This window comes from Lycorma delicatula, chromosome 7 (genome assembly GCF_047948215.1).
Source record: "Lycorma delicatula isolate Av1 chromosome 7, ASM4794821v1, whole genome shotgun sequence".
Lineage (NCBI taxonomy): Eukaryota > Metazoa > Arthropoda > Insecta > Hemiptera > Fulgoridae > Lycorma > Lycorma delicatula.
Window position 1 is genome coordinate 20026079 of NC_134461.1, and position 22164 is coordinate 20048242.

The 22164-nt window shown below is 31.3% G+C and overlaps 1 protein-coding gene across 4 annotated transcripts in view; it reads left to right on the forward strand.

Annotated features, from left to right (window-relative positions):
* Xrcc2 (X-ray repair cross complementing 2) overlaps positions 1 to 22164 on the forward strand; it is a 40989-nt gene that overhangs the window by 3117 nt on the left and 15708 nt on the right. Inside the window, exon 1 of one of the 4 annotated variants that reach the window (XM_075370853.1) lies at positions 16614 to 16875. The exons of 2 other annotated variants lie outside the window; for them this stretch is intronic. In XM_075370853.1, coding sequence (XP_075226968.1) covers positions 16829 to 16875 — 47 coding nt within the window. In that variant the 5' untranslated portion in view covers positions 16614 to 16828. Of the gene's footprint in view, positions 1 to 16613; positions 16876 to 22164 lie in introns of those variants that run through there. One more of the 4 variants, XM_075370855.1, reaches the window with a different exon arrangement.

Below are 22164 nucleotides of genomic sequence, written 5' to 3' on the forward strand. Positions count from 1 at the left end.
GGTCGTATTGTAAATAAAACAGGAGAAATTTGATCTGTTATAATTTATTGTTAAATTTTTTTTACTTTACAAAACGAATATAGTTTATCGTAATATTTTTAATGTATTTATTAAAATTAAAGGAAATTATTAATATTATTTTAAATAAAATGTAATCGATATAAAATAATGGACTAATCTTGATTTAATTTAATTATATCGAACATCTATATAAGATATAGTGATGCTGTTATTAACTTTGTTACTCGTTTAGAAGTGATGACCGTTACGTTAGCGGTTGTATTTGAATTGTACCATGGCGTGATCAGTACTGCCCGACGGTAGCCAATCAGACGCGAAGGAAGACAGCTGGCCGTTCTGTTGTTCGTGATTAACAGTGGGACAGAGGCGCAGCGGGTCAGTGAAGGGGGTGATTCCCCTCACTGTATCTCTCCACCCTGGCATTAGTAACCGACTGACAATTCTTTTCTTTTGGCGCGTCATCAAAAAATCAAACAAAAAAAAAATTATCTCTAAAATTCGTCTTAGTAAAATAGTCCTCTATGAGCTATGACCGATAGAATTTTACAAATTATATTTGTCATCGGCTATTGAACTATTATTTTATTTTATTTATTAGTATAAAAAAAATATTTTATTACATTTATTTATAAACATTTTGTTTTAATCGCAATCTGGATTTTTTTAAATGGATTTTAATAATATATCGCAATCGATGTATTTACAATAAATTAAATAAAACTGTACCTTCAAAACTAGATTAAATTAATATACCGACGGTACACGAGGGGTTGATATTTTTATTTAATTTAATCAAATCTGATGTTCCGTCTTGATAGAACTACATGTGTACAACATAGGTTCATCAGTAATACAAGAATTCACACGTAAATGCACGCTTGCAAAGGGAAAATAGCTTGTTAATCTGTTACCGGATAATTACAATTTTCGCTTTTTAATTTTTATTAAAATAATAAATAACATTTACTTCTTAGCAAATGTTATACATTCATAAATATAAATGCACGGAAACATCAGAATTTTTAATTTACGAAATAATTTACACGAATCACATTTACCGGTACAAGACGAAGTTCTGATAGTCTATTTTAGTATATTTTTTTTTTTTTACTTTTTCAAGTAATCACAAAACATAGTATTATATTTTAGATAGGGTATACATAAACGTAATGATAAATTACGTTTACGTTTACGTATACCCTATCATCGTTATCGTTTAGATAACGATGATGAAAGATTAGCGTTTAATAAAATATTTCAAAGCGACACAGTGTGATTTGACCCACTGTAAATGAAATCGGGTTATTATCTAATTAGACGGTCCAAACATTTTACATTATGTATAACAGAAATTTTACTATTTTTGACATTTATATTTATATATTTCTTACTAAGAAGTGGATCACGCAAACTTTATCCGTATTTAAAAAAGTTAGTTAGTTTGCACGGCGTGTCGGTAACTTTATGTAAGAATTCAGTTTCCACGAGATGGTTTACAAAGGTTTATTCTTTTTTGTGTTGTTTTTGTTTGTCGAACATGTCCAACTTGCTTGATACAGTGAAATGTAGAACAGACTACAATTTAATTGTATACTCAAATTTGTGACGGCGTATATTTAAGTAGGTTTTCAAACAGTGAGAGTTATTTTCTATAGTAATATCTGTAATATCACTAAGCAAACTTTCAAAGTTCTGAAAAAAAAGTTGTTTTTTGTAAGTATACTTCTGTAAACTACGTTTGGAAAAATTCATTCTGTTCTTCGATAAACGGTAAAATTAATATTTTTTCACGTTTCAGGGCCGGCCCTTGGCGGTAGGCAAGGTAGGCGATGCCTACGGCGGCAAAATATAGTAGCGACAAAGCCGCCTGAATTAGATCGCAAAAAAAATAACTACCCGCAAAAATATATTTCGATTACTTCTATGTAGAAAATAATATTATTTACTATTTATTAGTAGTTTTGTTTATTTTTTTAAAAGTATATTTAAATCATCTCTGAACATAGTAGGTACTTGTTTTAGTTGTTAACTCGTTAAAAATGTAATTTTTTTTTCAATAAAACAATTTTCCGTAAATCTGTATTAGTATTATTGTCTTAATTCAATTATATGTCATTTTTCTGGTTAACATAGTTCTTTTATAATTCTGTTTTTTTTTTTTTAATTTTAAACTTTTTTTGAAGCTTGGCGGTGGCGGGATTTTTGGGGTTTGCCTACGGCGGCAAAAACGCTAGGGTTAGCCTTGCGTGATATCTGTTTTAATTTGACGCGTTAACTTTATTCTCATATAAAATGCAAGAATAATAATTAAAAATTAATCGAGATAAAAGCTAATTAATAAATAACAAAAGAAAATTTATATTTCAAAAAGTCGATATTTTAACGCGCCAACAGGAATCGTTTACACCGCTTCTGAGGTCGTTATCGCAAGATCTGACTGACGAATACTGTTAAAAAATTTAGTATCTATAATTAAAACTCGAAATCTCTGGTTAAAAGGCAGTCTTGCTACCTACCATCAGGAAAATCAGCGTGATATCATTTCTTCAAAGAAAGATATCCAATAAATCATATATATCTCCATTTTTACTTTCCCGTCTAGGTAGCGCTATAGGTATAGAAGGGAAAGTATTGTATCGGTCCAATTTGGGCATATGTGGTTTTCACCGGATCTTGACGTTTTGACACCCTGGAAATTTTTCGGATGTTAAGGTTAAGGTTCTCTCTCTCTCTGTGTCACACACACACACACACACACAATCTCTCTCTCTCTCCCCCCCTCCCCTCTCTCCCCCCCCCCCCTCTCTCTCTCTCTCTCTCTCTCTCTCTCTCTCTCTCTCTCTGTGTGTGTGTGTGTGTGTGTGTGTGTGTGTGTGTGTGTGTGTGTGTGTGTGTGTGTTTGGGGTTGGCCTCTAAATCACTTTATATCAAGAACTACTGAACCGATTTTGACCAAACGTGGTCAGATTACTTTTATATATTGAGCATTGATGGCATTACATTTTCAGCGTAAAAGGTCAGCGGGATGAGTCTGTAGAACAAGGTTGCCCTCAATATCTCCAGATTCTGTCTAATCACAGGCGATTTCGTCACTTTATAGGGAATTTCGCCATATTTTTCTTAGGCGCATTTGTTAACGATTAAAAAATAACAATAATTGCAAAATCGCAACCCCACCCCAAAGAAGACGATTGTTTTTAACGTATCCCCGTAGAAAAAAGTCTAGGAGTGTCAAATACGGGTTTCTCGCAGGCCAAAGCATAAGACCGGCTCGACCGACTCAACGATTAGGAAATCTTTCATCGAAAGGCCCCGTCGAACGCCTAGGTAAAGTGTGAGAGCGCATCATCTTGTTGAAACATTACAGCAACGTTACTTTGTTGTTCGATTCGGTCGATTTCCGGGTAAACGTACATTTGTAGCACGTCTAAATAAATATTCCCTGTATTATAATGCGTATGATATACATATACCGTGCTCGTGAAAAGATAATAGGTCTATCGTAAAATTATTATTTAATTTGATACTAATTTACAATACTAGAATTAACAATATATAAAAACAATTAATATTTAATCGAATTGAACATAAAGTGGAGGACATGAAAACAGACACAAAATTACAACTTCAATTATCTGCCATAACTCGGCTATTAACCGATTTAAAAATAATAAAAGGCTTAATAACATACATTTTGATAAAACTTATATTTATGGAGAACCTTATATTTATGTAACGGATCAAAAAATTAACATTTTTTGATTTTGTAACATTTTGTAATTTGTTAAGGTATTTAAGTCCTGATATTTTGCTAATTTTAAAACTTTTATTACCAAGACTTTTACCAAATAACGATGTGATTCTTAGATCTGAACTTGAGATATAAATTTTTTTATAAAAGAAACAAAATTACAGATGGGGAAGAACAAAGAAGAAATTACCATTTTTCCTATGGATATTTTTTGTTTAGTTTTTAAAGTAGAATCAAAAACGTATAGCCGGCTCACCATCGTATAAACATTCTGTATAAATTTATGTAAACGGTAAATCACAATTCCTGGTCAAACCGATTTCTAACGTCACTCATCGGAATTACAATATATCTTGTATTTTCATTATTCTCTTTCATCTTAAAGTAAAATTATTATGGAATATTCTTTTGTTCTAATTAAAAAACAGAAGTTTAAAAATTAAGAAGAAAAATTAACTCATAGTAATGTTGAAAATTAACTCATAGTCTTAGGTTTCATTCATGAAGACTTTTAAAATTTAAAGATCTTTGGCTTCTTTCGGTCGCATCCGGCTCCTGATGATTCAGCGGCTCCATACAGTTCACGCATTTCCTTTCCGATGCACTCAGCTCCTGTCAGCATCGCTCGGTTCTTTACAGTTTACACAGCTCCTTTCAGATACACTCGGCTCCTGACGATTCAGCGGTTCCATACACAGTATATAAGCAATCTCCTCGCTTCATTCGGTCCTATTCCAGTCTTCTAAGAGACTATTACAAGTCTCAAAGGACTCATCTAGTCTTATATCATTGATTACATTTATTAATACGATAAACATACATAAAGATTTATAAGTTATTAATGTTATACGTATAAATGATATTTACAATTACAATATAATTATAATCAAAAGAACTCAAAAATTATTTAAGAATCTTCATATTCAAAAATCTACTGCATAAAGGGATTCACAGTGTCTTAATTTTATATCATTTATGTAAGATCTTTCTTAAATTATTTCACATTTAATTTACATTATCAATAATTTATATTAATTTAAATCACTATTATGGAAAAGGAACAATTAATTAAACAAAGGGGGTCAATAAAGGCCTCTATAACTAGAATTGCCACATTTACTGACAAATTTGATCCATCACAAGGTGATAGTCATGCCTTGTAAATTAAATTAAGGAATCTTGATTTACAATGCAAATATGACCTCGTTCAATCAAAACTTGAATTAGATTATGACTATGATGTTTTATCATTCCATCATGAACAGGTCAAGGAAAACTAGTGTACTGTAGAATGGAAATTGCAACATTTAATAAATAATATTAATCAAAAATCATCTAATCAAGAAGTTAGTACAAATACATCATTTAAACAAACTCAATTACAACCTATAAATATACCAATATTTAAAGGTAATGTCTTAGAATGACAGTGTTATATTAATATATCTTGTATTTATTAATTTAATTCGTAATAGCGATGATTTAACTAACATTCAAAAATGACACTGTTTACATTCTTTAAAAAATTAAATTCTTTAAAAATTAAAGATCTTCCAATAACAAATGAAAATTATCTTGTTGCTCTAGAATTATTAAAGGTACGGTTTGACAATAAATATGTAATTGCTTTTCATAATGCTTTCATAATTTATTTATCGTAGTTCAGTTTTTAACATCTAAATTGGATCATAACACCTCAAGATTATGGAAAGAAAGGTTGTCAAATGAGAGGTTTCCCACCTTTACAGACTTCATTGAATTTCTTTATTCTAGATGAAAACTTTTAGAAAATATTAATTTATCCATTTCAAACACGCAAGTGAATACATCATAAAATACAACCAGATCTTTAACCAAACGTTTTAATTTAAATCCTAATGAACAACACAAAATTCATAATGTTAGTTATGTAAAATCCAATTTGTATCGATTTTCATTTTGTTAATCGAATCATTACTTATATCGATGTAAAGAATTTTTAAATTTGTCCGTAGATAATTGTAAAAACTTTTTGGCAAATAATTGTTGTTTAATTGTTTATGTAAAGGTCATTGTATTAATTAATGTTGTTCTGTAAGATTTGTGATAAGAAACCCAATATGCTTGTTCATATGGATAAAATTAACATTCTAAGGTTGATGGCAATAAACCTGAAAGTATAACCTATTGTTTGTTTAAAAATCAGTCAAAAGAAAATGTAATTCTGTCAACAGCTGTATGTAATACTACTGATATACGTGGTAATACGTTTTCATGTAGATTACTGTTAGATTCTGGTTCACAAGCAAATTTTTTTCATTTAGTTTTGCCCGCAAATTGAATCTTAAACTTAATAAAAATAATCTACTCATTTCAGGCATAAATAATTTATTAGTTTAGTCCAAATACAGTGTTACACTCACATTATAGAAACATTTTGTTCAAGTAAAATGCGTTGTTTTACCAGATATTACTGACATTGCATTCATCTGCATTTGACATTTCTCACTTCAAATTACCTCATAATATATTTCTGGCTGATCCCAATTTTAAAATACCAAATAACATTGATGTACTAATTGTAGCTCAATTCTATTTATTCTTCCTGAGAAATTCATTTATATTTTCAGATATCCTATTATATAGGAAACTAAATTAGGATATGTAATTAACGGTAGTCTTCCTAATAACAGTGAGGGCAACAATAATGTTGCATCTTTTCTTGTACGTAACGCTCATAAAAATTTTATGTGATGATCTACTACACTCAAGAATTTCTGGAAACTTGAAGAAATTAATACTGATACTTCAGGCAATGAAACCTCAACATGTGAAAAACATTTTCAAACCAATACTATTCGAAATAATCACAGCAAATTTGTTGTGTCATTACCATGCAAGAGTATTAACATTCAACTAGGCGATTCCTTTGTCTTTTTTTTTTTTTTTTGTCTTCAGTCATTTGACTGGTTTGATGCAGCTCTCCAAGATTCCCTATCTAGTGCTAGTCGTTTCATTTCAGTATACCCTCTACATCCTACATCCCCAACAATTTGTTTTACATACTCCAAACGTGGCCTGTCTACACAATTTTTCCCTTCTACCTGTCCTTCCAATATTAAAGCGACTATTCCAGGATGCCTTAATATGTGGCCTATAAGTCTGTCTCTTCTTCCTTTGTCTATACTAAAAATAGATTTTTATCTTTGGAAAGAACGCTAAACAACTTTTCCAAACTTAAATATTCCGCTTTCAAACAAAAATATTTAGATTTATATCATTTATCACTACTCAACTCCAATGATTTATTAATAAACAAATCGAATGTATGTTATTTACCTCACCATCCATTATTTAAACCATCAAGTTTAACTACTAACATTCGAGCTATCTGACTGTTCAGCGAAAACCACTGACGGTTTATCCGTCAACGATACTCTCTTAGTTAGACCTGTAGTTCAATAAAACTTAATTTCCATATTGCTTAGATTCAAAATCAATAATTACATCATTACTTCTAACATAGCTAAAATGTATAGTCAGATATTAGTTAAATCTAGCGATTCCAATTTACAATGTATACTTTGGCGTGATTCTCCAGATCAGGAGATAAAACCCTTCTCATTATGTGTGGTAACAGTATGGAACCACTTGAGTTTCATATTTGGCCACACGGTATTTAATTAAAATGAATCTCCACTTGTATGCAAGGCCATTCAAAAAGATTTTTATGTTGATGATCTAATAACAGGTTCAGACAACTTTGAAGAAGTTATTCAGTTAAAAATTGATATTTCTAAATTATTCAACAATATGGTTTTCCACTCCATAAATGGTTTTCAAACAATAATGTCATTTCTTCTTTTGAAATCAATACTTCCTTTCCTTTAAATCAAAAAAAGAAGTTATGTACTTTAGGAGTTCTATGGAATAATTCCTCAGATAAGCTACCAAACTGTTCATGCTAATGGTTTTAAAGAGTAGCATTTGATTAAATCCATTAAAATAGGTAATTTCATGAAATCCAACATTGGTAGTAGAATTGTTTCTATTGAAATACATGGGATTCTCTGATGTCTCTATAAAGGGCAGTAGCTGTAGTAACTGTATACACTTTTTTTTTTTTTTGTCTTCAGTCATTTGACTGGTTTGATGCAGCTCTCCAAGATTCCCTATCTAGTGCTAGTCGTTTCATTTCAGTATACCCTCTACATCCTACATCCCTAACAATTTGTTTTCCATATTCCAAACGTGGCCTGCCTACACAATTTTTCCCTTCTACCTGTCCTTCCAAAATTAAAGCGACTATTCCAGGATGCCTTAGTATGTGGCCTATAAGTCTGTCTCTTCTTTTAACTATATTTTTCCAAATGCTTCTTTCTTCATCTATTTGCCGCAATACCTCCTCATTTGTCACTTTATCCACCCGTCTGATTTTTAACATTCTCCTATAGCACCACATTTCAAAAGCTTCTAACCTTTTCTTCTCAGATACTCCGATTGTCCAAGTTTCACTTCCATATAAAGCGACACTCCAAACATACACTTTCAAAAATCTTTTCCTGACATTTAAATTAATTTTTGATGTAAACAACTTATATTTCTTACTGAAGGCTCGTTTAGCTTGCGCTATTCGGCATTTTATATCGCTCCTGCTTCGTCCATCTTTAGTAATTCTACTTCCCAAATAACAAAATTCTTCTACCTCCATAATCTTTTCTCCTCCTATTTTCACATTCAGCGGTCCATCTTTGTTATTTCTACTACATTTCATTACTTTTGTTTTGTTCTTGTTTATTTTCATGCGATAGTTCTTGCGTAGGACTTCATCTATGCCGTTCATTGTTTCTTCTAAATCCTTTTTATTCTCGGCTAGAATTACTATATCATCAGCAAATCGTAGCATCTCTATCTTTTCACCTTGTACTGTTACTCCGAATCTAAATTGTTCTTTAACCTCATTAACTGCTAGTTCCATGTAAAGATTAAAAAGTAACGGAGATAGAGAACATCCTTGTTGGACTCCCTTTCTTATTATGGCTTCTTTCTTATGTTCTTCAATTGCTACTGTTGCTGTTTGGTTCCTGTACATGTTAGCAATTGTTCTTCTATCTCTGTATTTGAACCCTAATTTTTTTAAAATGCTGAACATTTTATTCCAGTCTACGTTATCGAATGCCTTTTCTAGGTCTATAAACGCCAAGTATGTTGGTTTGTTTTTCTTTAATCTTCCTTCTACTATTAATCTGAGGCCTAAAATTGCTTCCCTTGTCCCTATACTTTTCCTGAAACCAAATTGGTCTTCTAACACTTCCTCCACTCTCCTCTCAATTCTTCTGTATAGAATTCTAGTTAAGATTTTTGATGCATGACTAGTTAAACTAATTGTTCTGTATTCTTCACATTTATCTGCCCCTGATTTCTTTGGTATCATTACTATAACACTTTTTTTGAAGTCTGACGGAAATTCCCCTTTTTCATAAATATTACACACCAGTTTGTATAATCTATCAATCGCCTCCTCCCCTGCACTGCGCAGTAATTCTACAGGTATTCCGTCTATTCCAGGAGCCTTTCTGCCATTTAAATCTTTTAATGCTCTCTTAAATTCAGATCTCAGTATTGTTTCTCCCATTTCATCCTCCTCAACTTCCTCTTCTTCCTCTATAAAACCATTTTCTAATTCATTTCCTCCGTATAACTCTTCAATATATTCCACCCATCTATCGACTTTACCTTTCGTATTATATATAGGTGTACCATCTTTGTTTAACACATTATTAGATTTTAATTTATGTACCCCAAAATTTTCCTTAACTTTCCTGTATGCTCCGTCTATTTTACCAATATTCATTTCTCTTTCCACTTCTGAACACTTTTCTTTAATCCACTCTTCTTTCGCCAGTTTGCACTTCCTGTTTATAGCATTTCTTAATTGCCGATAGTTCCTTTTACTTTCTTCATCATTAGCATTCTTATATTTTCTACGTTCATCCATCAGCTGCAATATATCGTCTGAAACCCAAGGTTTTCTACCAGTTCTCTTTATTCCGCCTAAGTTTGCTTCTGCTGATTTAAGAATTTCCTTTTTAACATTCTCCCATTCTTCTTCTACATTTTCTATCTTATCTTTTTTACTCAGACCTCTTGCGATGTCTTCCTCAAAAATCTTCTTTACCTCCTCTTCCTCAAGCTTCTCTAAATTCCACCGATTCATCTGACACCTTTTCTTCAGGTTTTTAAACCCCAATCTACATTTCATTATCACCAAATTATGGTCGCTATCAATGTCTGCTCCAGGGTAAGTTTTGCAGTCCACGAGTTGATTTCTAAATCTTTGCTTAACCATGATATAATCTATCTGATACCTTGCAGTATCGCCTGGCTTTTTCCAAGTGTATATTCTTCTATTATGATTTTTAAATTGGGTGTTGGCAATTACTAAATTATACTTCGTGCAAAACTCTGTAAGTCGGTCCCCTCTTTCATTCCTTTTGCCCAGCCCGTATTCACCCACTATATTTCCTTCCTTCCCTTTTCCAATGCTTGCATTCCAATCTCCAACTATTATTAAATTTTCATCTCCTTTTACGTGTTTAATTGCTTCATAAATCTCTTCGTATACACATTCTACCTCATCATCATCATGGGCGCTTGTAGGCATATAGACGTTAACAATCGTTGTCGGTTTAGGTTTTGAATTTATCCTTATTACAATGACTCTATCGCTATGCGTCTTGAAATACTCCACTCTCCTCCCTATTTTCTTGTTCATCACGAAACCTACTCCTGCCTGCCCATTATTTGACGCTGAGTTAATTACTCTAAAGTCACCCGACCAAAAGTCGCCTTCCTCTTCCCACCGAACCTCACTAATTCCTACTATATCCACATTTACCCTATCCATTTCCCTTTTCAAATTCTCTAGCCTACCAACCTTTTTTAAGCTTCTAACATTCCACGCTCCGACTCGTAGAATGTTATTTTTTACTTTTCTGGTGACCCCTTCCTTAGTAGTCCCCACCCGGAGATCCGAACGGGGGACTATTTTACCTCCGGAATATTTTACCAAGGAAGGCGCCTCCATTATTGCTTTTGAAAATGCAGAGCCACATTTTCTTGGAAAAAAAAACAGCTGTAGTTTTCCATTGCTTTCAGCTGCGCAGTACTCAGAGGACTGAGTGATGCTGATATGGCCGTTTAAGTCATTGTGACTTACGCCCCTAACAACTACTGAAAGAGCTGCTGCCCTCTTTCAGGAATCATTCCTTAGTCTGGCTCTCAACAGATACCTCTCCGATATGGTTGCACCTTCGGTCCAGCTACTCTGTATCCCTGAGCACTCAAGCCCCCTCACCAACGGCAAGGTCTCATGATTCATAGAGGAGGGTATACACTATTAATACAATTTCCTCTAATTTACTGTGTTCCAACTCAAAACAGGCACCCTTAAAACAAATTACACTCCCAAGATTTGAAAAATCAGCCAACCAAAAAGACACTGCTTTTTTTCTGATGCACAGCTTACACATGCAACGATTTAAAATATTTATCATTTAAATATAATATTTTTTGTTTATTTAATTCAAAGATTCCAACTAAAGCGCGCTCACATACTGTATTTCATTCATGTGGGTGTTGGGTACTAGCGGCCACTTTAAATATTCATTTATTTAATTATAATGTTACAACATACCAAAAAACTACAGCAGCTGTACATCAGTGCTACACTAGTGCTCCTTGGGGTGACAGTGGGTACTAACAAGTCACTATACCCCGGGATTTCCCGATGATGGTATCAGGGACCCTTGAGGTGTGTGAAGGGCATGCGAAATGCATGCCTGGATCCATTAGGTTAGGGCCGGGAAGGGTAGCCCTCTAGCAGAGGAGGTTGCTGGCTTCCAGGATAGGTAGTCGGCCTCCTTCGAGGATGCTTTGGGGGACCCCGACGGGAGAAACCTCATGTTGAGGTGCTACAGAGTGGGCAGTGAATACCGAACACACATACATGTACATATGGAATATTTGCATCTGGTTTTTTGGGTTCCTAAGGTGTCAAAATAAAACTAGGGTAGTTTGATTTGTGCATTACATAACAGAAACATAATAATAAGTATTCACCACCATCATAAATCAGCTGTCATTGACATGGATCAGATCACGATCACCATTATTCATTGAGCACCGATCAGGTCATAAATCACCGTTCATTGTACAGTTGATCCCTGTTCAGTGAGCACCGATTAGATCACAGATCACGTTCAATGGGTACCGATTGGGTCACAGATCAGTCATTGTTCAGCGATCATCAATCATCATCATCATCAACAATAAAACTAATATCAGAATGCATTACAAAACTTGTTAATTCTACAATATGGTAGTATATGATCACTAGTGCAGTCTACACAAATTCATGGTCCAACTGTCCATCAGTAGGTTTAAGGGAAGGATTGTTGTAAGATTACATTTAATATTTGATTTGTGACCTCGAAAAGCAGCAACAACACACGTATTATTCAGGTGTACAGTTAAGTAGAAGTATCTAATTATAAAGGAAAACTGGACGTATGAGTACAATATTTATTGTAAGTGGAATTGCAGGTTTGTTTCTATTGTTATATTAACATAATTATAAAAGTTTACATAAATTTCCAAAAATATTCTAATATGACATTATTTATACCCCCATGCTGGTGGTTCAAAGTTACTTGTACTAATTATAAATTGAACGGGCATGCAAGTGATCATCAATAAAACCATTATCAAAGTGGCATACATGATGTAAAAGAATTTTTTTAAATTCAGCTCTAATGATAATTTGATCTCATAGAACTAAACTCCTCTTGCACACTCGTATCTTTTGATTCCAGTTATTTTCTGCCTATTGTAACAGTTAATTCTTTGATGAAAATTTATCCTTGGAGTAGATTTACAACATTATAAAATAAATCATAGTATACCGCTTACTAAGTAGTCCAGCATTTTTAGAATTTATATTACAATTGTTCATCAAAAAAGATCATTACTTTGATATTTGTAGTTCTATTGAAAATGGCTAGAACGCTTATTCTTCAGGTTTATTGTTAAGCATAAATATCAAATTGGAAACATGATTAATGTAAAATATTAAGTAGATTTGCAGGTTTGTTTCTATCGCTACAGATCTCAGAGTTCCTGTTGACTGACTCCTTTGTTCTCTTTAGAGCACAAGATTCATTAGTCAATATATGAACTTTCCTTACATATTGTGTAGTTTTTTGAAGGCAGATAGTATATATAGGTAGTAGTAATTATACGATGTATAAAATTGTCACCTGCATGCTCTTTCAATTATTCTGTATGAAAGAACAATGGTTTTTTTAATATTTGAAACTCTGCAAATAATTGAGAGTAAGTTTATGCACGCATAGATTTACATTATAAAATAAAATATGTATACTGCTTAGTAAGAAGTCAAGCAGTTTTGCAATGTATACTACAAATGTTTGTTGAAAAAAATAATTACTTGTGAAGTTTTATTGATTGAAGCCTGCTTGCCCTGTGTTCAGGTCTACGATTAAGCATAAGTATCAAATTAGAAAGCGGCGTTGGAAGTAAAATATTAAAAAACAATTTGCAGGTTTGTTTCTACTGCTACAGAACTTGGAAATCCTGTTGACCTCCTTACTAGACCTCAATATGTGAACTTCCCTTACATAATTTCATTTTTTTTTTTTTTTTTGAAGGTAGATTGTATTTTGGGAAAACAAAGTTTTAACAGTGCAATACTATGATTTTTGTTGAAGGTGGTAGGCTACAGATTTGCGGGCAAGAAGGGATTTTAATCTCCTTCTACTAGATGAGATGGTATTTTTATTTTTTTCAATAAAGTCCATTTTGAGAAAGAATATTGCTGAATCTCAATTTTTACACAACTGCCCAAAAAGGAGTGTAATGTACTTCAGGTATATGTATGTTCCACCGTAGCAGCTCAACGGCTTAAGTCATTAAGTGATTTAGATGTACTAGACCCTGAGTTGTTATCCTTATATTACTAGGAATGTCATAGACTATATATACAAAATTATCATCCACACACTAATTACCCTCATATTAAAGAGCAATGTTTTTTTTTTTTGGCAGTTGTGATTTTTAATATTTTAGATACTGAAAATAATTAGGCAAGTTTATCCATGGAATAGATTTACAACATGAAATTAGTATACTGCTTCATAAGAAGTCAAGCAGTTTTATAAACAATGTATCCTTTCAAATTTACCTTGTGCCTCAAAGTAATTTATAGTGGGTTAAGGGGAGGTGGTATACAAAGTTTGGTAATTTATTTTGATTTTCATATTTTCCACTAATTCAAGTAAATTTTCAGGTAAAACCTAAATTACAGCTTTGAGATCACAGTTAGTGATTTTTGTCCCTGGAAATATTATCTTGCATTTAAATTTTTGCATTATCTCAGAATTAACAATTTCCTAATTTTTAGCACTCATAAGGGTACTTTATGTTCATTTTATGAATTACTTTGAGCTCCATCCTTAGAAATAACTATAGCAAAAGCCCTATGATCCTTAAAATGTACCAGAATGACAGCACTAGAAACGTTGTGTTTATATAAAATTGATTTATAGAAAACGTGATCAATACAGGATGGCCTATCATCATCAGTACCTCTATTATCAATATTAACTAAGGAGTTGTACTCATTCATACCAAATATTTTTAGATAATGCTTACAAATACTGTTTATTCTTTAATTAATATTTATGTCTCCTACTAAAAAAAAAGATATATTGGAATCATAGGAAGGTATTCAAGGCCTTTCAAATCGTTTGCTTATTCCAGCTACAGACATCCAAGAACATAAAGTGCTGTTTTAACCAATTTTTTTTTCTTTCAGAATGTATCCTAGCCAGTTAGCTTTCTTATTTTTTTTCTGATTAAGCTTCTATTCTTGTAAAATCTTATTATTATCTCTTCATTTTTCAGTACAATTATAATTTTCAGTAATTGAGATAAAAAGTTGGATGTAGTGGGTGAGAAAGTCAGAGTTGGCCGATGTGAGATTTAGAATAGGCTTTATGAATGTGAAGGTAGAAGGAAAATCATGGTTAAATATTTAATTTAAGAAAATTTTAATATCTGGAAAACCATGAAAAATATAATTTACCAACAAACATAATAAACATAGCTAAAGAGAAATATAAATCTCAAGTCATTCACCCAGGAAATTTGACCAAGAGGTTAAGAGTAAATAAAGGTGTCAGATTGCACTGAGTACTATCATTTTAAATATTTCTGATGGTAATTGATAATTTGTCGAGGTAGGGAATTGAAGATAAAAAAAGTGGTAGGATTCATTCAAGAAAATTTAGGACCTCGACTTTGCTCATGAGATATGTACACTGCCACCTCATAATTTTGTTAATATGACACTGACAAAATAAATCAATTTAGAATAGGATTCCAGCTAGTACACTACCATATCATTAATTGAAGATAAATCAAAATCTTTGTGTATAAATTATGCACCAAGAGATTCTGTCATAGTTACCTGATTGAAAATAATACATCACAGTAAATCATTACTCCATTGTTTTTATTAATTGCAAATAATTGTCATCAGTTATCAAAAATTAAAGTTTTTAATGTTTGTGAATGATATACACATTTTTGAACTGAATGACTACATTATGTTTTGAGAACATGCAGATTGTGTATTTAATTGGTGAATTTAAAGTGATCTAGATATGAATAAGGGAAAATGTAATAATTATATTTTTTTTTGAAGAAGAGAATAATTCCTCTTCTTCAATCAGTAAAATGAATCCTCCTTACCATAGCTGTACGACTAATAACAATGATCTAACCCATGTTGATAATGCAAGAGATTTTGGATTTATTTTGAAATTTATTTCATTATTCATTTACAGATGTCTAGGCTTCAATAGAAGGAAGGGTCAATTTTTAAACGGGAATATACATTAGTATACTTTTATAACAACCCCTCTGTATACAAATTGTGATTGTATATAGCTCTGAGATTTAGAATCCATGTCATGATCAAGGCACTGCCTTACAATGTGTCCAACATTGAGTGCCTTACAATGTGTCCAACATTGGTCTCAAATTTGCTTCAAACATGACTCCAATGTTTATCATTGTACACTTTGTCTCACCATGTGTGAAAAATTCAGAAAAAAACATTTTGGTATGAACTAATGTGATAAAACGTAAAAACAGTAACATGAGATAAGCATAGGAATGGTACACACACTAAAGAAATTGCCAGTAAAAATGGTAAAGTGTTATAGGAAGAGGGAAAGATATTTGAAAGGTGGAATAAGTGTATAAAGTAACAACATTGCTCAAAAGGAAGCCAAATGATCTTATAAAGGCTGGAATAAAATTAAAACTTGAAGTAGGACCAGCAAAACCAAAATTGGAAGTTTTATCAGCATCAACAGAACTGCTTAAGAATTAAATAGGATTTCAGAAGATAACAAAATTATGTAATGGGATCTACAACGATGGGATGTAGTCAGATTTTCTTAAAACAATCATGATTCCATTTCCCATTAATTACATATTATGTACACAGATTTGTTTTGCAAAATTTCAATCGGCAATAGAAGAAAAGATAATCAGATTAAATAAATTACATACATTTACAAAATAATTTTTATACCCGTTTGGGATGAATTTTCTTTATTAAGAATGTTGTACCGTTTCAATGTTCCATTATTGTAAAAATAATTAAATATTTCATTGTATTGAGGTAACCTTAAAAGAACGGAACTAGTTATTTTATATGTCATGTGCCCATTATTATAAATAGTGTGCTCGATTATTATAAATCCCGGTAATTTTTTACCGCATTCTACTGGATATTTTTTGAAAACAAAATACGTGTATATTCAGGTTATGTATGTCGTTTACGTTGCCTTTAAAGTTTGGTGTGTTTATGAGACTATTATTTTATGTAAAAGTTTCATTTATTAGTTTATTTTATTGTATTAGCTGTGTGCGTTTTTTTTAAATGGTGATATTTATAATACAGCAATTACAAAACATATTTGTGATATGTTATCGGTCATAAATTCATCCAATCATTCTGATTTGGAAAGTAGGTATTAATATTTTTGCTTTAGAACTGTTTTTAATACTATCATTACAATGCATTAGATCTAATCCAACATTACTACTAATAGAAATACACATATATAGTATCATAAACTGGCTTACCTGAAATGTAATTTAGCCATAAATTTGTTGTACTAATTATTGGTTTCTGTTATGAAATTTTTTTTTAACCAAAAATTGACTTATTCCTATTTACCTTACCCATTTGTTTATTTTGACAGCAATATTTGCAAACGGTCATAATGTATCAGTCATATTGGGGCACAGAATACTTTACTACCACAGAAATGAGAAAGTTTCTAAAAAATAAATTATTTAATGTTTTAGTGGCATGCACATTGTTTCATTAGTACTGAAATTAATACAGTATATTGCAAAACTCCTCCGTATTCTAAGAAGTTATAAAACATGCTTTATCATCATAAAATCATTCTACTTTCTGTTTGATAAAGATGCAGAATCCGCATGAAAAAAATTCTTAATCTCACCAGTGGATGGTGAGGTTGACTGCCCTGATGATCTCTTGTGCTTCTTAACATTCTTCAGAACTCTTGTCGATCGCTTCCTTGCTCCCTCTTCTGATTCTTCACTTGCATATATTCTCCATGTACCTTCAATATTTATGTATAATGCAGTTTTCTATCTATTAAAGAAGTTGTTCCCTCTAAGTTTACCGTTTTGTTTGATTCCTGCTGCTTAACTTATATCTTAATTACCTTCTTTCTTATCATATTTACTTCCTTATTGCACTCTTCCGTAACAAAAATCCTGGTTCCCTCCAATTTATTTGTGTTCCAGAGAATTTTTAATTTTTTGTATACTCGTGAAAATAACATTACAATTTGCCTTATAAAAATAATCACCCTATATTTTTTATATAATTTAAATTATCCACAGACACTTGAACTGAAGTGGGTGGTTGAATAGTGAATAGTAAGGTATACTATATCCACTAAAAGTCTAAGAAAGAAAACAATTGATTCCATGTGTAATTTTCATCATTTCATAATGTTCTTGTTTAGTTTCCACTGTGATTTGAGAAATATTGAAAAAACTTCTGTCAAATCGTATTATAATATTATGATAACTATTTCAATTGATTTTCACTGTGTTATTATTTTTATGACATATTATAGGTTTCTGTGGTGAATTCATGTCGGGAATATCATATGTTTTCAGGAGCATAAGGCTTTATTGCGAATGCTTGAATCACTTTGGTTTGCACGATGTAGAAATAATATGTGAATTGATAAAAACCCCCTACTTTTTATACCAGGATGAGCATAGGCTCTTAGGTATTTAACTTTCTTCTTTATTAAAATGAAATTTACATGCAACTCTTTCCCGAAGTAGTTTAAATTATAAACTGTGCCTCCATAGGTTCCTGCATATGTGATTTGAGTTGCAGTTTTTCACGTGACTTCATGCATCTATTCAAATACAAGGGTTTTTGAATGCTAAGTTAACCGTAATATTTGGGTAAATGGAGCAAGATTTTATTTAAATAAAGTTTTGAGAAAAATCCATTCAAAATATTTTTCATGAATCATTTTAGATAAAAATTTATCTATTTTGCGTTGATGGCTTGCAAATTTTTGAAGCAAGTTTTAAAATACGTACACCGTACATAATCGATTCAAATATCTATAATACAGCATTACAGCAATTTAAATTGTTTCTTGAAGGAAATGTTGGAATGCCCAATTAATTTCAATGAATTTCAGAGGGATAAATAAAAGCTGGATGCTTTTTTTGGTAATTAATTTTTAAAAAAGAGTATCGTGATATTTGGAACATGGTACAACTTATCTTAATATCTTATGGACAAGCAACTGTAGAATGAAGCTATTCAGATTTAAAACGATTATTGTGGCAAATCTGAAGGAAGAAAGTTTAATTCCATCGAGTATCATTTACGATATATTCAGAGAAAGAAATTGTGATTATGTTTTAAGTAAAGCACCTTAGGCTAGCGTTCATTGTTTACATGACCAGAAGAAATAAAAAACTGAAGATGAAAAAATAGATTCAAGAAAAAAATAAAAACGCTATAAAAGAAAAATCTGCAATGGAAAAATCATTAGGAATTTTGAACAAGGAAGCTGATGCAATCATGGCATTAGGAGCTGAAAAGAGAGTTAAAATCAAAAGAAAGAAAGAGATAACAAAATCAAATGGTTATAGGAAAAAGTCTGCTGAAAAGTATTTAGTAAGATAATAAAACAAAAGTATTTAGTAAGATAATAGAAGCCTATCATTTAGATTTTATAATCCTTTTATAATTGCGTACATCCTATAAATCAAAAAATGGTGAACTCAGAAAGATGAATTTTGTTGTAAAGCTTTTTAAAACAACATGCAGATGTGCAGAAGTAAAAACATTGTATTATTAGGATAAATTGGTGTCTCAGTTATCACTACTGGCACTGAATGAATTGGTGCTGTGTAGAGGTACAGCCATTACCAATAACTGTTCCTCTGGAACTGTTTAACAAATTATTATTTTCCCAGGAATAGTCTTCAGTTCCTTTACGTGTTGCACACATTTCTTTCACAGCTTCAACATGACCCAACTTGATCTTGCATAGCTCACAGGTTACATTAGCACAAATTTCTTTTTCATGCATGTTGGCTATATTGACTTTTGTTATTCTCCTTTAAGAAGCTGACCAAATTAACTCTGAGGCATTTAATTGACAGCAGGCAACTGGCAACTATAGTAATCTAACATCTCACTGCAAAATTTTAGTAATTTGTATAATTTCATTTATGGTGTTCTAAAAACTTTATAGTGATTAATAAGCATAGCTTTTATGAAAGATTTAAAATTTGAGATGACAATAGAAAATTCAAATTTTTTTTCTGTAATCACAGAATAATGTCATTTTTCTCCGTTACATGTTTGGTTTCATAATCAAGCATTGCACGATATAGGACCTAGTCTAAAACAATAATCAATTTGTGTGGAAGAAAGGTTAACATTTTCCTGATTCACCCTTCAAAGCACATACAATTTATCTCTGTGTGGTTAATCATACTGCTCTGTTTTCCAACAAAATAACATTCAGCCTCTTCTATAAATTCATTTTCATTTTCAATATTTAAATAATTTGTTGCCTTGTACCCAACTGCAACAGAATTCTCCTCTCCATCCATATACTTATATAAAACCACGATATAAATTATAATTGCTGAAGTTGCCTTTACAGCATTTTGCCATTCATGACAGCATATGATCTGGTTATACCACATCTCATCTGTTGAAATATTTTGTATTAGAAGCTTCCAGATTGCATATTCTTCTAAGGAAATTGTGGCGAGTTGCTTCAGTATTTGCAGATTCAAATAGTACTGACTTCCTATTGTGTTTTTTAAACAGAAATTCAGTGTTTTTCACGATTTTCTATAGGTTAAAAATTGTTAGCTGAGTATGCTGTCTTGAAGTTTCTACCTGAGTTTTCTATAGTCAGAAACCGTTTATTGATGTAAAAATTTTGTATTGTTTGCCAAATAGCACACTAATTGTGAAGTTGTTAATTACTGTCTTTTTCCGATTGACAGTAACAAAATGCATTTCTTTGTATAAGAAATGCACTTTCTTGTTTTCTTTCTCTTTTCTTTTTCTTTTTATAAGAAATGCATTTTCAATAAGGTAAAGTGTTTTCAACATTCTGAAGTTTTTTTTCTTGCTCAAATTTTCTTGACTGAATCTAAACTAACACTAAAGCATTATGATGCATACTTGTATACTGTTTATCTTTTGTCATTGCACATTTTCTCTCTCTTCTAGCTTGAAAAAACAAATAGCGCTTAAATCTATATTTATCTTTGCCTCTGAGAACTGAGGTCTTCCATGTGTCATGTTGACTGCATGACTAGTACTCAACTGTTAAATCGATATAATAATATAAAAAATAAAGGTGATTTATTTTGTGGTTTTCTTTGGAATTTGGAATTGAAGTTAAACTTATAAGTAAGCAAACGTAAACAAAAATTTTTAAAAATCCAGTTAGGAAATCATGAATAATTCTATCTTAACAATTACTTCAGAAAAATATTTTATGAAAATAGTAATTTAGCTACAGGACTTAATACATTTTAAATGGTTAATAAACAGTTTATTATTATAACAACAGAATTTCACAAAAAAGACAATTTCACAAAAGATATCAGCAATACATAAGATACATATTTACTTGTATTTGCAAATATTTATTGCAGTTACTGTTATGATGTGTGTCATCAAAAAATTATGAGTTTTTTAAAGACATTTGATATGTATGAAAAAAATTGCTCATGTTAGAGAATTAAAAATTGTTTATTTCAATAATTAGAGAAAAAAATATATGGGTTTGACAATACAAACATTTTCATTATCAGATGATGTTAAATATTTGTTTTAAAAAAAGGAAATTGTGATACGGAATTTTGATTTAAAGGAATGGGCTAAGTAAACTATTAGAATATAAAGGTGCATAATGCTGTATGCAATTAGATAGATGATAAATGCAGGATAAAATAGAAAGATTTAAAAGACCTAGCAGATCATCATACCCTTGTTCAATTATTGAAAAATCAGCAACTGAATTGAATATTTATTTTAGAACCGGGTTTACATTAATCAATGGAACACGAATAAAAAAAGGAAAAACAAAAATGTTTTTGAAATTGAGATATTTGAGTTGTTTTCTCATTATGTTCTGAAGGAACCTACTGAAGCCTACCGTATCCAACAACCAAGTAGAAAGTTTATTAGAAAAGTACAACAGAAATAAGTGTGTAAAGGTAAATGTTAAAACTGATAGGCAGTAGCATAAAATTTGTGAAAGAATCATGGAAATGAAAAGTATAAAAGGAACTGCGTTGACATACAATGACAAAATAAGCATGCGTTCAGATTTATTAAAAAAAAGGCCGCACAAATGACAGTGATAGCGACTGTGGTTTAGAAAACAAATACCAGGTGTTATTTTATTGTAAAAGAGATTTGAAAAGGGTGTTCAAAAATACTAACAGTAGTTAATATTTTTTCAATATTAATTATTTTTAATTTAACTTATTAAATAATTTCAGTCAAATAATTTCATTTTAATATTTTTCAATATTCTCTCTTTACAACAAATCAGTGTTGTAAAGAGAGAATACTCCAAATGGATGAAAATCTTATCAAAAAGGAAAGAAATCTTAAAATGCAAAAACATAGTGCACATTTTGTGAGGCAGTGACAAAATAAAAACTAAAGCTTCTAATTTCAAATAGGCTTCAGAGAAATTACT